The 15,302-nt window shown below is 30.3% G+C and overlaps 1 protein-coding gene across 2 annotated transcripts in view; it reads left to right on the forward strand.

Annotated features, from left to right (window-relative positions):
- LPCAT (Lysophosphatidylcholine acyltransferase) overlaps positions 1–15,302 on the forward strand; it is a 55,116-nt gene that overhangs the window by 13,021 nt on the left and 26,793 nt on the right. For both annotated transcript variants that reach the window (XM_076408012.1, XM_076408013.1), the window contains exon 2: positions 14,659–14,804. In XM_076408012.1, the coding sequence (XP_076264127.1) occupies positions 14,659–14,804 (146 nt within the window). The remainder of the gene's footprint in view (positions 1–14,658; positions 14,805–15,302) is intronic.

Genomic DNA, 15,302 nt, shown 5'->3' on the forward strand with positions numbered 1-15,302 from the left:
GGAAAGAGAGATAGACATAGGAGTCCCTGTCTTTTATATCCTTTGGTAGTATTGTTCTAATATATGCACAGGGCCAACCGCTGGTGATGTGCCGGTAAATGTTCGAATGCCTAACGGGTTGTAGCAATCGCTACACATTCAAGCACCTGCTAACATGGGTTGTGTATGTGTTTTTTGGCTATACATTTATCCTATCAGATTTCCTACCTAGTTTCCAACACGATTTCAGAGGAACCCAAAAAATTATTGGAGGATGTCAAAGAGAATAATACGTACACAATTAACAGAATAAACCGTTAAATGCTGTCGAAGATATGCCTGAAATGAATAAAAGCTTTGATAGTATGCTTGAAACATCTGTGTGTTCCTATATATACATTCTACATACCCATATAGCTAGATTATTGTAAGATTTTATACAGATTAGATTAAATACTATATTTATAATAGCCTTATCACGTAAAAAAACTATTGAAAAAAATTTGCCCTGTATATGAAAAAATAGGCACGAAAATAATATTTCATGCATATAAAGTAGAACGGGATGCTATTAATATCATAAGTTATTCCGACCAGACATTTTGGTAATAGCACTCGACAATATGAAATTTATAAAAAAAACATAAATCATTCGACAAATTTTTGATACATTCTCACAAATGTATATGTATTTCCTATTGAAACAATTACATTTTTATTACTCAGGCAAAATTAATTTGTAAATTGTACGACTGCAAAAAATTTTCTAACGTGAGTGAAGTAGGATAATTTCGGATTCAAATTTATCAAAGCTTATAAATATAAGAATCTAACTAATCTAGTTCTATGTGAAATTGCCTTATTGCCTAGGCCTAAGTGAATAAATTCAGAAAATTAGCAGGATACCTATTTTTTATTATTATTATTATTGAAGACTTCAGAAAATTCAGCTTTTGATTGTATTCATTCTTTTTTCACCTAAATATGACTCTGGAAGGACTAGATGATTTTATGGAAGTGGTAACAAGATGTTATTTAATAACTTATTAAAGTATTATTAAACAATGATTAACTTTACAACATTAACATTAATTTTTATGACATACGGCTATCGATTGTTGTCCCAGTGACAGAGTGGCAGAAGTTAATTTTGTTCTTAACGTTCCCTAATATTTTCCTTACCTTTAATACAAAAAAAAACGGAAAATAAAATTAAAATAAATAATTATGTTTGAATAAATTAAGCAGGATGCGCATGAATTAAAATTACTACAAGTGACAAGCGATGTGATATGTGTATAAAAATTTGAGATAAGATTAGATGGAATAATTTTTAGAGTTTATTTTATATGGCTCGGTGAATGGAAGTAAAGGGAAATGAAACAGTGGTGTTTACATTGTGTGACCGTTATTTATTGGCAATATAAAAAATGTAGAAAACACAAAATAGATAAAACGGGTGGCGGCGGTTTTACCTGGAGACGAGGCTTGGGCAGTCGATGGTGGCACGTCTAACCCAGACGATGGTCGCTTACTGAATGATGGAAATACCCTTCAATAACATCCCAGATAAACGTCTCGGGGTTGCTCGCTATTCGTTATCGTGTTCTAGTTGTCGCCCGTGTTCAACATCTGGGATTATATTTATGGGTACTCCCCTGCCAGAATTTTAGATACAAATACTTTAAACAATAAAAAAAATATGATGCATGAAAAGAGTTTTAAACATTTGGATATGCTAAATCAAAACGGTTGTGTTTGGTACGGTTGCGATCTCTTTCGGTCCTACAGACAGTCAGTCACTTTGGCACTTGGATGTGGTCTATCAATGACGTTGAAGACAAGCTATTTTTCGGGCAAGTCTCCCGTAATCGGCGCTAAGGGAGGTGCGCTTGTTCGACGACGTGGTAGCTTATTTTCTTCGATTACGAGACGTTGGCGATTTGGTTGATACCTCGGCGAAGACATGACGTGTCTACGGTGACTGCAATCGGTATCTAGCTTCTGAAGCTGCTCTGTGACTAATTCGTAAAATCGTAAAAATTTAATCCGGTGATTTGATCCTATCCGGCACCTTTTTGCAATTAATCTCTCTCATTATTATTTATTCTCTGATATTAGTCTCAGGGGTCGGTTCATTTGAAATGGAAATTTTAGGAAGTTGGTAATTTTATTTCCTTTTTTATATAGACGGTAAAGGCTTAGTGACATGTTTTAAATGAATAGAGAATCAAGTCAGTCTTTATTACTTCTAGCCCAATTACTGTTATTGTTTTTAATTACTGGGTTATGCTGCTGGTGCTTTTTGAGTATTCTTTTTTTTTCTGTGAGCTAAAATGAGAGAATATGCAAGCATAACACTTAGAATTAAAAAAGCACATCTATAAAATGTATTTTCTTTATATACCTGATGCTACATTTTTTTATTTTTGAATTCTCTGTAAATTGTATATTTTCTGTTCTTTGTAACCCCATCGTTGGCCTACATTTTCTCTCCGCCACTCATATGTTTTTATTACCCATAATACCCGTGCTTTGAAAGGCGTTCTCATACCCAAATTAGCTAAAATATTCAGCACCCATTCAGTTGAGAAGCGTTCATCACAACAATCTTACGCACTTTCACTCCCCAATCGCTTGTCACGGTATCGTGGATTTTTTCAATCATTAACTGTTAACCTCATTTAGATGACCTGAACTGTCTTCGTCAAAAAAATGCTGGTCTAGTCATGCTTTAGTTTGATATTTTTTAGAACAATATTTTCAACGTTTTTCAATACGATACGTTTCTATACGATATATATGATAACTAATGTATAGAGTATCGTTGAAAAAACATTACAGAGTTCTGTTTTGATCATTGTTCTGAGTTAGACCTATTTGTTGCACAAGATATTTTTACAGAAATAAATAAATTCGTAAAAAATAATTTTTGACCTTTCCCTTTTGCAACTTTATTTATTTTAGTACACCACCAAAATAAATAGCTTTTTAAAAATAAGTATTGTTTTAATTAAAATATTTTATGATAATAATCATCAATCATATGGTATGTGCACACGGTACGAAGGGAGCTTAATACGAGGCGCACCAGCTTCTATCCCAGCATTAACAATAATGGCAAGAGAACATGCTAAATGCTGTCACTAGTAAATGGTACAGGTAAAACCCAATAGATACGCTGTCACCAAAAATGGAAAAGTAAATAAAGAAAACTGGAATACTCTGTGAACAAATTCACCATTTAATGAAACTCAGATTGGTCAACACAAACACAATAAAATCAACAAAATGAAATTACCAGATGGAACCATAAATATTCGGAATGATTTATTATTCCTTTGAATGGTACATGTCTTTGTCTGTATAGAAGGAAAAAAAACAAATAAAACATATATCTATTTATATAATTTTATATTATTTTCGCTTTTACATTCAGTATATATAAATTGCGTTTTCGGCATTCATTACTTTTGTTGTTTTATTACAATTGTCAGCTATGATTGATGGCAATTAACAAAGGATGGCGAGAAGGGCCACAATAGATCGTAGGATCAAGGCCTATCTCAAACTGTTCACTCAACTTGGCATTTAATGAATCAATTGTTTCCGGATATTTGTGTGCTATGGTAAACATCCAAAAGGATGGATTTTCTTGAACACAAGTTAAAAAATTGAATACTGCCAGAATAATTTTTATATTGCTCTATCATGTGTGTTTTATCATTATTTTACTATAAAACATTATTTACTCAAAATAAACTATATCAAACTATAATTAAAACATAAAATAAATAAAATCGATGGCCTAAATGTTCTGGATTCAGTAAACATATGAATATCCGTGTACGTGTATGTATCATGTGTCGTTACATCGTTCGCATTTTTAAGCGCTTCATCGTTTATCGGCTGGTGTGTCGGCAGATTGACCGACTAACATCAGTTCAAGCGCCCGACTTGGGGCCGGCAAGGACTATAACAGAATGGTTGACCTTCGGAAAAAATAATTTTGTGTACACTTTCTAATTTTAATTTGACGAGCCTCTCGAAAGGATGTAATTAATTTATTAGAGGAAAGTATTTTACGGCTGCAAATATTGTAATACTATGTACGTATTAATTGCATTAGAGATGAAGCGTCTTAATGATATAAGTAATTAAATACGCACATTTTCTTATATATATATATATATATATATATATATATATATATATATATATATATATATATATATGTATATATATATATATATATGTATATATATATATATATATGCTGGATTATTCGAAAAGTATTGTGGTTCGATACGAACAACACAAGTTTATATTTTTAAATACGCATTGATATACATCAGAAATACACCGTATTATTTAATGTAATTTACCTGAACTTTAACACACCTGTTTCAGCAATTTGTAAGAATCCAGCAATGAAGTTAAGCCCTGTTAATAATTGATTTTATTATTTTAGTATGCAACCTACAATAAACATTATCTTAATATTTTTCATATTATATTCTTATACATTAATTATTTGTTGATTGATTCATTATTAAGTTATTAAGAATCAACATTATCAGTGTGTAATATTACACTTAATTAGATAAATAATCTTCTATCAATTAGGAAACATCAAATGTTATATTATTATACCCTATTTAATGTTATGTTCATTCACTAAAATAATATGTTTTTTGATTCATTTATTTATTTTATGTATATTTTCAATATCATAAAATTAAAATAAAGAAACATTGAAAGCTATCTCCCATCTATGCAGTTGTAGACAAATTTTGATCGTCTTCACCACCCAAGAGCTTGTCAAACGGGAATATTTACAGAGGGTGAAATAAGAAGTAGGATTTTAATGAAATATTTTTTTAAAATTATTAGTTATGTAAGAATGTTCGTCGGGTCAGTCAGTCGGTCGAAATGTGTGGCTGCCGCTGCGATTATCTGTCAGAACACTCATTACAATTTTAGGAAGGAATTTGCACGAGAAACACCGGTTGAAGAAATACAGTTTATTTTAATATTAAATTATACACATATACCACATATATATAATATATAATATTATATATATGTGGTCGACGGGAGAATTGACAGGATATTAGGTTAGGTAGAGGAAGTACGATAGCGCTGTGGAAGTGGTACTATTACAAGGGGATGGAGAAAAGAAAAGAGAGCGAGATGTCGTCGTGATGGTCTTTTTTAGCCTGGAACTGCAAGGTATCAATCCACCGGCGTCGTCAACCTTTGTACTTGTTGGTGAATTCGTGGTGGCCTAAAGGGGTGCCACGACATTTGTCACACAGACCGCTGGCCTGTCGCCACAGTTAATATTTGTATAAAATATTTTAAAACATACATCTTAAAAACTGTCAAATTTGACAAATCTATATATAAATAGACTCGATATCAATCGAGAGAAAATTGTGCCTTCCAATTTGAAGAAATCGGGGGCATATGGAGGCGTGAAATTTGGCACGCTTAAAGCTTATATCGAGGAAGAAATCTTAGGACTAATATTTTTGAACAATATACGCTACAAATAAATATATTCCAATAAAACGAAAAGTGCCCAAATCAAGCAACCTAGAACATTCGCCAGATCGGTGACACAAAACATACGAACATATCCAGCGGGTAGCCGTGCGGGCTAAGAGCTCGCACTAGCTCGCCGATAAACGTAAACGTACTAGAATTAAATCTCACTGGGGATAAAGGTTTTTTTTAATTTATAAAATAAAATAAAGGATAGTGTTCATTAAAATTAAGTGAATGTTTGTTTTCTTTACATTTGAAACCGTATTTAAACGGAAAGTAAGTCATTAAAATATTATTAAACGAAGTAATTTTAAGCAGTGTTTTGTGTTACTTTCGGTTACTCCCGTATTGTTGGAATTATTAAAGTGTTACGGCAATTTTGGATAAAAAACGATTCAGAATAGCGTGGGGGCGTAAAGTTCTACTTTACATGCTTTGCAGAGAAAATAAATTAATGTGCCGACCTTATCGGAAGGTATAACAGGTCAATTGAATAGTCCCCAACCTGACACGTAGACGGCGCTACTAGAATTAAATCCATAAGTTTTTCAGTTAGCCCTAACCCTCAAAAAATTCGTGTATAAATTTGACAGCTGTCGGATCATTAGTTTGTGAATTATAACATTTTGAGTGAAGCAACTTTTGTTACTGTAAAAAAAAGTGTATAAAAAGGAATTTCACTTGTTGACACTACCCCAGGAAAATCCGACTTACCGACGAAAACATTTAAAAAATTTACAAAAAGATTTTGTATGACCGTAAATTGACATTGAATAAAAAAGCAGACACTCTAACAGATATTAACTGAACGTGTACATCAAACCATTCACGAATATTAATTATATATAATATATCACTTTTGACCAAAAACAACGACGAGTTGATGATTCGGAACAGTGTTTGAAGATGATCAAGCGTAATAACTCCGAGTTTTTGAGTCGATATGTGATAATGGATGAAACATGACTTCTTCATTTCACTCCGAAGTCCAATCGACAGTCATCCGAGTGGACTGCACACGATGAACCAATCCAAAGCGTGGGAAAACGAAACAGTCAGCTGGCAAGGTTATGGCGTCTTTATTTTGGGATGCGCATGGAATAATTTTCATTGACTACCTTTAAAAAGGAGGGACCATCAACAGCGAATATTATATATACATAGCGTTATTGGACTGTTTGAAGAACGAAATATCCGAAAAACGGCCGCATTTAAAGAAAAAAAAGTGCTGCTTCACTAAGACAATGCACCGTGTCACAAATTAGTGAAAACGATGGCAAAAATCCATCCATCCATCGCTTTCTCCAGATCTGACCACCAGCGACTATTTCTTGTTCTCGGATCTCAAAAGAATGCTCGCTGTGAAGAAATGTTCGTCGAATGAAGAAGTGATCATCGAAACTGAGGCCTATTTTGAAGCAAAGGACAAATCGTACTACAAAAATGGTATCAAAATTTGGAGGGTCTCTATAATCAGTGTATCACCCTTGAAGGGAATTATGTTGAATAAAACTAATGTTGCCAAAAGAATATGTTTTACTGTCGGGGACTTTTCAATTGACCTGTTATAGAGTTGTGAAAAAAAAACGCATATATGTGAAAATTTTATCCCAACATAGATTAACAAAATTCGAGAATAACAAGAATTGTCTGTTTTCTTTGCTTACAAGATATTTAGATTTTCAAAACCACAATATTGATTTAATTTGATGTTTGGTAAAGAAATGGAAAAACTGTTCTTAAAAATATATTTCTGTAAATTTTGTTTGTATAGACATCTGATTAGTTTTATATTTCATTAGTAAATGTACTTCTCAACAAAGCTTTAAGCGAATCCTGCAGTTAATGTGCGCAAAGGTTAAAATGAATATTGCATTGAATATTAACAGTTATCAAATAGTTTCATCGAATTTTAATTGTGGCACATGAAGACAAACTAAGAATAGAAGACAAACTAAGAATGATCTATCTGCAAGTGCGAGATCGAATAGTGAAATAAATAAGCAAACAATGCAATTTTATTTTAAAATGTAGTTAAATAAATTATTCTTTTAATAGATCTGGTAAGTGAAACTAAATATATTACTTGCATAGATGGAACACATATAATAAATAGAAAAAATTATGAATTATTAACGGTACATTTGTAAACATTCTAAAGCATTCTAAAGCATTCATAAATATTACGGTGTTTAATGATTAATGCAATAAGATATCTTGAATCTTTGATTCTTGTATCTTATTTTGATTATTTACCTTATAGACGTTTTGGCGAATCAATAGTTAGTTTAATGATTATAAATACATTCCTTTAATATAGATTTCTAAATTGTAAAATATCAATTACTTTTTTTCCTGTTACCTAATTACTAATTGTGTTCGTTATTGTTTTAATATATATGCTAAAGTCAAATATCAATTTCAACATTGTTTTATTGATATATACTCTGCTTTAATATACCTACATGTATTACTTCACTTGTTTTTCCATACTTATGTCTATAACATAAAAGTAAAGAAAGGTCATGTATACTTATAGTTGATGCTGTGAAGTTGTTAGAGTTCTGAAAATAATCTTACTTATGATATTTGGTTATAATGTTCATTGGCGTAGTAATTTACACTTATTAATACTTTGTTGATTATTGAAAGTTAATGGAAATTAGATTTAATTAAATTAAATTTTTAAAAAATGTTTGTCAGTGTTGGTTTTTGATATGGTTTGCATATATTTTAATATGTTTTAATATACAGACATTTATTATTTTAATTAATGTAATATATCTAATATATTTCTAACCTTATGTTTAAGATACTATGAAAACAAGTTTTAATAACATATAATATTTAGAAATAATTAATTAATAGAAATCATAAATTTAATGCGTTTTGGTCGACAATTTCGACCACAGTGCTATCACTAGTGATCAATAATTTTCTAATTGTGCATTGTTATTGCCCTAAAAACTTATTAAAAACATTGTTATTAACTAAAAAACTATAAATTAAAAAATTATTTTTGCAAAATATATCCAAAAATACAAGGTTTAATAATATAAGAATTACACAATTGAATATTGTCTTGCTCAGGGCGTTGCACATAATTAATCAATTAGAATTTTTTTAAATTTGATTTTGTACATACTTTTGGCAATATATGTAAATGTCTAGAGTCTTCAACTGCAAATGGGTTAAAATAGGTTCCTTGTACCGTTAAATCACAATTAAATAACATACCATAATAATAATAATAAAATAATTAAAATATATACTTGGATGTATAAAAATTAGACATATACGCTAAGTTTTAGTCTTTTTTGGTGTTGTACTGTCTAGTTCCGATCTGCATGAAGTTGACAGCACAGAATCGTTTATTTCAAAGGTATCTGCGTAGAAAATGTTATAATTTCCAGTTTCTAAACCTCTCAATTTATCTCTCTTGAAAAAAATATCACGTTTTTACTTCCTTCTAATTCATTTGGAAGACTAATGTACACTGAAAAATTGTCGTTTCTAGGTAGGTTAATGCAGAGGTTTTGCAAATATACCCAAAACATATATTTCAATTATATTACCCATATTCAATTATTAATTAAAAACTAACTATATAATAATAATTAGAAAATACATCTTGACATCTTGGCATCTTGAAATACTCTTCCACATTTGGGTTCATAAACATCAACAACAAGAACAAAACTTCCTGCCCGGAACCTTCATGTATGATCGATAAGAGATTTTATGGTTTTTTAGATAATATATATGTATATATATATATATATATATATATATATTATGATATCCTTTATATAATACATTCCTTTGGAAATTGATTCATTTTATCCATTACATTTAAACAAATCATATTATTAATCAAATATTTACGTTAAATGCTACAAAAATAACGTTATAACAATAACTTTCCTTTCAGTGGTATACAAAATAGAAAAAACCTAGGACGAAAATAGCCTAGGACGTCCGACAAAATCTGAAATCGAGAAAAAGGAAAAGAATCTATTGTTCTTGCTTTTATATCTCCGGTCTCTAGTGGTTAAAAATCATAGTCAGAACATGATTACGGGTATACCGATTTAAATTCCCATCCTATTTATTCCCATTATCTATTTTTTATGATCATAAGCGATCTCGTAATCCAACGATAATAGCCCAAACCACAAAGCTTTAAATAATAAAGGTATAAGAACGCGATATTGTCATTTATCATGCTTCAAATATAAATATTAAAAATAAGTTAATAACCTATATCTATTTAGGCACCTATTGTGCTTATTCAAATGAGTTTATTACATTAGTATATATAAACAGCATAAACATCAGCATATAATAACTGTTGAAGATGCAACTATAAACAAAACAAAATAAAAGTAATTTTTAGAAGTATGTAAAGCAAATATAAGTAACTTAATTTTGCAAATTCTAAAGTCGAAAGGGAAAGCTGTAAAATGTAGTTGTAGTAGTTCACTAAAACAGAGTTAGCAAATACACCTTTTATTAGTTGGTTATCTAGTAAATTGAAATTTCAAGTGATCAAGCCCAAATATGCGGATAATTGAAATTCAAGACGTCACTATCAATTACATCTTGTTTCCTGATAAACAAGTAAATCATGACTCGGCAATTAAAATGGAATGAAACATGCCTACAATAAACACTTTGAAGTATCTTCTCATACCGATCTTATTTATTTTTAACTTTTTATCTGATTTTTAGATCTAGCTTTATTATCTAATACGTGCAACAGCATTTACATATTTACTAAATACAGCAATGAATAAAGGGACAACGCTCCCATATATTTTAACCGTATTTGTTAATATATTTTACATATTTAATATATGTTTATAAGAGATTTGATAATAAGGAAAATCTAACTTATATTTGTACTAAATTAATGCAACCATATTAACGAAAATATTTATGTTTATTCTGAAGGTTAAATTTATTATTAGGCAAAGTATTATGGTAAGTGGCGTGAAATACTTGCAAATATATGATCATTATTTTTACCAACAAGGGTTTATCTGGACTGGACCATACGTCAGGTACATATACCAGTCTTATGCGACTAGTAACGGGGATAGTTTTTGGTTGCCCTTTCACATTTACAACCATGTGTTGGCGGGGTTTAAAGCCGCAAAGTATAGTTTTGTTCGTCTAAATCACCTAGAAGCGCACCAAGCCAGTTTGTTTATTATACGGATTTCGATGTGTAAAAAAATGAACATTCTGGTAGGCCGTTTGAAGATGCTATAGTGCAAGAGTTATTAGATATAGAGCCAACCCAAACTAATAAACTAAAACTAAAATAACTGGAAAAAGCGTGATATGTGTCCTCAAAGCGACTCTCCACCGATTACGAACAATGGGGAAAATCCAAAAGATGGGAAGATGGGTGCCTCATGAATTGAAACACAGGTAAATGGAACATCGAAAAATTGTGTGTCCACTGCTGCCATATTTTCCTTGCTATCTAGTTAAGAGAAATAATATGTATGTATTATTTATTTTATTTCAAACTAGCGACCCGCCCCTGCTTCGTACGGGTGCAATGCTGAAACTAAATTAAATACACTACAGAAAAAATATGAACGTTGTATATAAAAACATAGCGGCCCGCTCCGACTTTGCACGGGCATAAAATATATATGCCTATGTCACTCAATGAAAACATGATTAAAATCGATCCAGTATTTTTGGTTCATTCATTACTGCCCTTGGCCTGCACGCATTAAATTTGGAGTAAAATAATTCCTCTTCCCCTATACTTACTATGAAGATTTCCTGCTATCTTTGGAATATCTAAATTCATACAATTTTTATTACATTACACATTTTTAAACGCAAATTTTAAATTTGTAATATCTCCGAAAATATTTGTTTAATTTACATGCTGTAAGGAACCATATTGATCTATATTAATTGCACACTGTATTTAAGGTACTTAATTCGATAAGGATTAATGCCGTATTGCTTAAAATAGCTTCGTAAATAAGCCATTTTCTCACGTAAAAAGTAAACAATAAAAATGGTCAATGTGGGTTATCCCTAAAAGATAAACATATACCATCGCGGACTTTTTTGTAGACCTTTTTATGGTGTACAATACTGTAGTACATTAATTTGATCTAACTCGTAGGGTTAGGCAGCGTTTTTGCTAATTGCTAAATAAGCCTAAAAAAAGGTTAATTTACGACATCACGTTAGAAACCTCTAAAATTAGCAATGTTGCCTTAGTATATTATGCATGTATTATACATATAAACCTTCCTCTTGAATCACTCTATCTATTGAAAAAAACCGCATCAAAATCCGTTGCGTAGTTTTAAAGATTTAAGCGCACATAGGGATATAGGGACAGAAAAGGCGACTTTGTTTTATACTATGTAGTGATATCGATGTAGAATTTAACGAAAGTTTTATTATTAAAATTATAAATTAAAATTACAACTAGGAATTGTTTATTGGTTAAGCAATAATCTTCCACATTTATATACCCATTCATCTGTTCGGTTTGAAATACAAAGAATAAACCTTTATGTTTGGAAGCTTGATGTAGGAAATCATAAGAGGTTTCCTGACGTCTATTATTCAAGAACTATTGTTACTCTTACGAGCTGCTTTCTGAAGCCTTGGAAAATAATTAATTTTATTTCAACCTTCACATTCTGGAAAACAACATTCTTGTTATGTTTTTCCATTTAAAATAAAAACAAACAAATATAACCTAAGATCTTACACAAGTCCAAACCGGAAGGAAGTAAATCAACTGTCATGTTTTTATCTCCAGTCCTCTAGTGACTTTGACGAGCTTATATCAGTGAGAATATGCTTACGGGCGTGCCCCCTTAAGTTTCTACTCTATATTTCTATGTTTTATGCTACCAACCCAGTAAAATTGGTATATGAAATTATAAATAAAGTATTTAGACTTTGAATTTAGATATTTTTAGTATATATGCAATGTACAGATTTATTCAAACATCTGTTAGAGAGATATAAACCTGCCATCGGTTACATATTCACACGGTCAAAAAACATTTTAATATTATCAAATAAGAAATTTAAATTGCCATACATTATCATACATTTTTGCACGCAGTACTTCAGATATGTATAAAGAAAAAGGTACGCGCTGTGTGCCGTACGCAAATATACAAACAATATTATTAAAAGTCAACTAGTAAATGATGAAATTATTGTTTGTATTGTTTTCTTGTTTATTATTAAATTATATTGATATTACGATTATGCTATTTATGAGATTTGAATATATTTAGTCATAAAGTAATTAATAATAATTATGTTCAAGAATATACAATAAAATATTTAGTATAAATTTAAGATAGAGAATATCGCCGATAACCTTTGTTATTGGAATTCACATGTTTCCAAGTTAAAAATCTGAAATATAAAAGTGTTTTTACATTTGCATTATATTAATTCCTAAATCGTGAATCCGATTGAAATTAAATTTCGCTGGGTTATCCCATATGTATCTATATAAATATTTTGAGTTCCAACCGTACTGTTCCTGTCGAAACAGCATTATTCAGCTGAGTTCTGTTGGCACTTTTAGCGTGATAGTTTTATGTTTCTGGTCACAATTATTTTTAAAGTTCTAATTTTTCTGTCAGACTCTATCAATTAACTTTGGGTTTCGTCCACAATTCCTCTTCGGCTATGATGTTTTGTCATTGTTTGTTTATGGTATAATTACCATGGATGCTGTCGCTTCTGAAACGTTACAAAATTCAGCTATTTTTATCACAGACGCTCTCGCTAACTGATCTCCAACGATTTGCCCTCTTTCGAAGTCGATTAAGAGGTCACACAGTTCACCGACAGTAACATGTAAACTGAACAAATTGACTGCATGATGTTCATTTAAAAGTAAAAGTAATTCTTCCAGAAATAGAGAAAGGGAAAGGGACAACACTGCCATTACTGTGGTCAATTTTCCAAGGAAACCTGTACATACAATTATTGTAGACATTAATATCGTAACAACAACGTATTAACGAATAATCAAGGACGATGAATTCCTACCTATAAGAAATGCAAAACTACTCTGCCTTTCAGAAATCCGAAGGAGTAATATCTATATAATATCCCATTTTAGCGTTTCTAAATAAGATTTAATCTCTTGAGCTGCATGCGAGCAAAAGTTCCATGCCTTTCTTGATATAGCGACTGTTTTTCTTTTGATATCCTTCTAAAATGCATAAGTTGAGTTCTATGTGTAAAATATAATATAAGTGGTACCGCCTAATGTTACAGTTTATTATATATGTTACAGTTTTTTATGTACATATATCTTCTTAACAGAGAATAACGCTGTAAAGGGGAGTTGTCAATACGGTAAATGTACTATAGCGATTTATTTTTTTTAGCCTTTTTCATTATAAGTCAAACGATGCCAGATAATGCCTAATAAATAAGAGGGCTACAAAAAGTGTTCGTCAGGAGAAATAAATTTTAATTGTATATAAAAAACGCGACAGAAAAATTAGTCAAAATTGTACAAAACAGTTTGTACGTTATATGTCTATATAATATATATTCAAAATATTATTTTTAAACTTTCAATGCCATTGAATTTTCTCAAAATAATACATCGAATATTTTTACTGATATTATTTCGTATTTACAAGTTTATATTTACATGACATACTTTAGCATAGCTATCGAGTATTTCGTTAAGTATTTTTTGCTCAAGCAACATCTGGTATATAAGTGGATAAATCTTCAACAAATGAGAAGTGTGAACTAAATTAACACACTTTTAGCACTCCCCATCTATAATGTCATTAGTAGTATTTCATGTCATTGTACTTGGCTTGTTTTAATTCAAGTTTCTTTATCAAAAAACATCGGAAGTTTGAATGAATATATTTGTGAAGTGAATTTGTGAGTGTTGAAATGTGAGTGTGAATCTATAAGAGACATTTTTCTTTTAATGCTTGATTCATTCCTTCAGAAACAGAATTCATTAAATTCGTAATTTACTGGTGGACTTGTTTATATATCAATTATATTCTATATCATTTATATATTATTAAAATAGGTTTATTAATAATTACAAAACACCTAATTTTTTTTTCTTTCCAGACCGCAATTTTCACTCTAATCTTGGTGCCACTCAGAGTAGGATTAATATGTTTCATCGTTGTCACTGGTTGGATGTTGGCCACAGTTGGTTTATTTGGTGTGAGTGATCAAGAACTTCATGAAAAGCCACTAGAAGGATGGAGAAAGTAAGAATTTCAACTATTTGTCTAACAAAAATGGATAACCTAACAAAATTTAATTATAATTATGTTATTATGTTATAGTTTCACAACAGACGATCAGGCCTCATTGTTGAATGTATCTTATTCTATTATACAACAATGTTGCTAACTCGTCAGGTTTTGTAAAAATTCTCAGCCTTAAAACTAGACAGTTTCATATATTTTTAATTTTATAAACAAAAATACTAATTGAAAATATTCAACAGCCTTTTACTATTTAAGTTCTTAAAAATGTGGTGTGGGAATTATGCTAATTATAATTATATATTCAGATTTATTTTACACTAGTATACTATATACTACATGGTTTTTGAATACTAAATTAAGTAATAAATCAGAAATATTTTAACTTTTACTTTCAATTTCAATAATTATTAAATGATAATTAGTTTGTGTTACACTTATTTAGATTTTTAGAGAATTTTTTTCATATAATTTAATTTTTTAATAAACTATTTATTG

Source organism: Rhynchophorus ferrugineus, unplaced genomic scaffold (assembly GCF_030347505.1).
Source record: "Rhynchophorus ferrugineus isolate W39M unplaced genomic scaffold, kcgeb_rfMv2 rfM6, whole genome shotgun sequence".
Classification (NCBI taxonomy): domain Eukaryota; kingdom Metazoa; phylum Arthropoda; class Insecta; order Coleoptera; family Curculionidae; genus Rhynchophorus; species Rhynchophorus ferrugineus.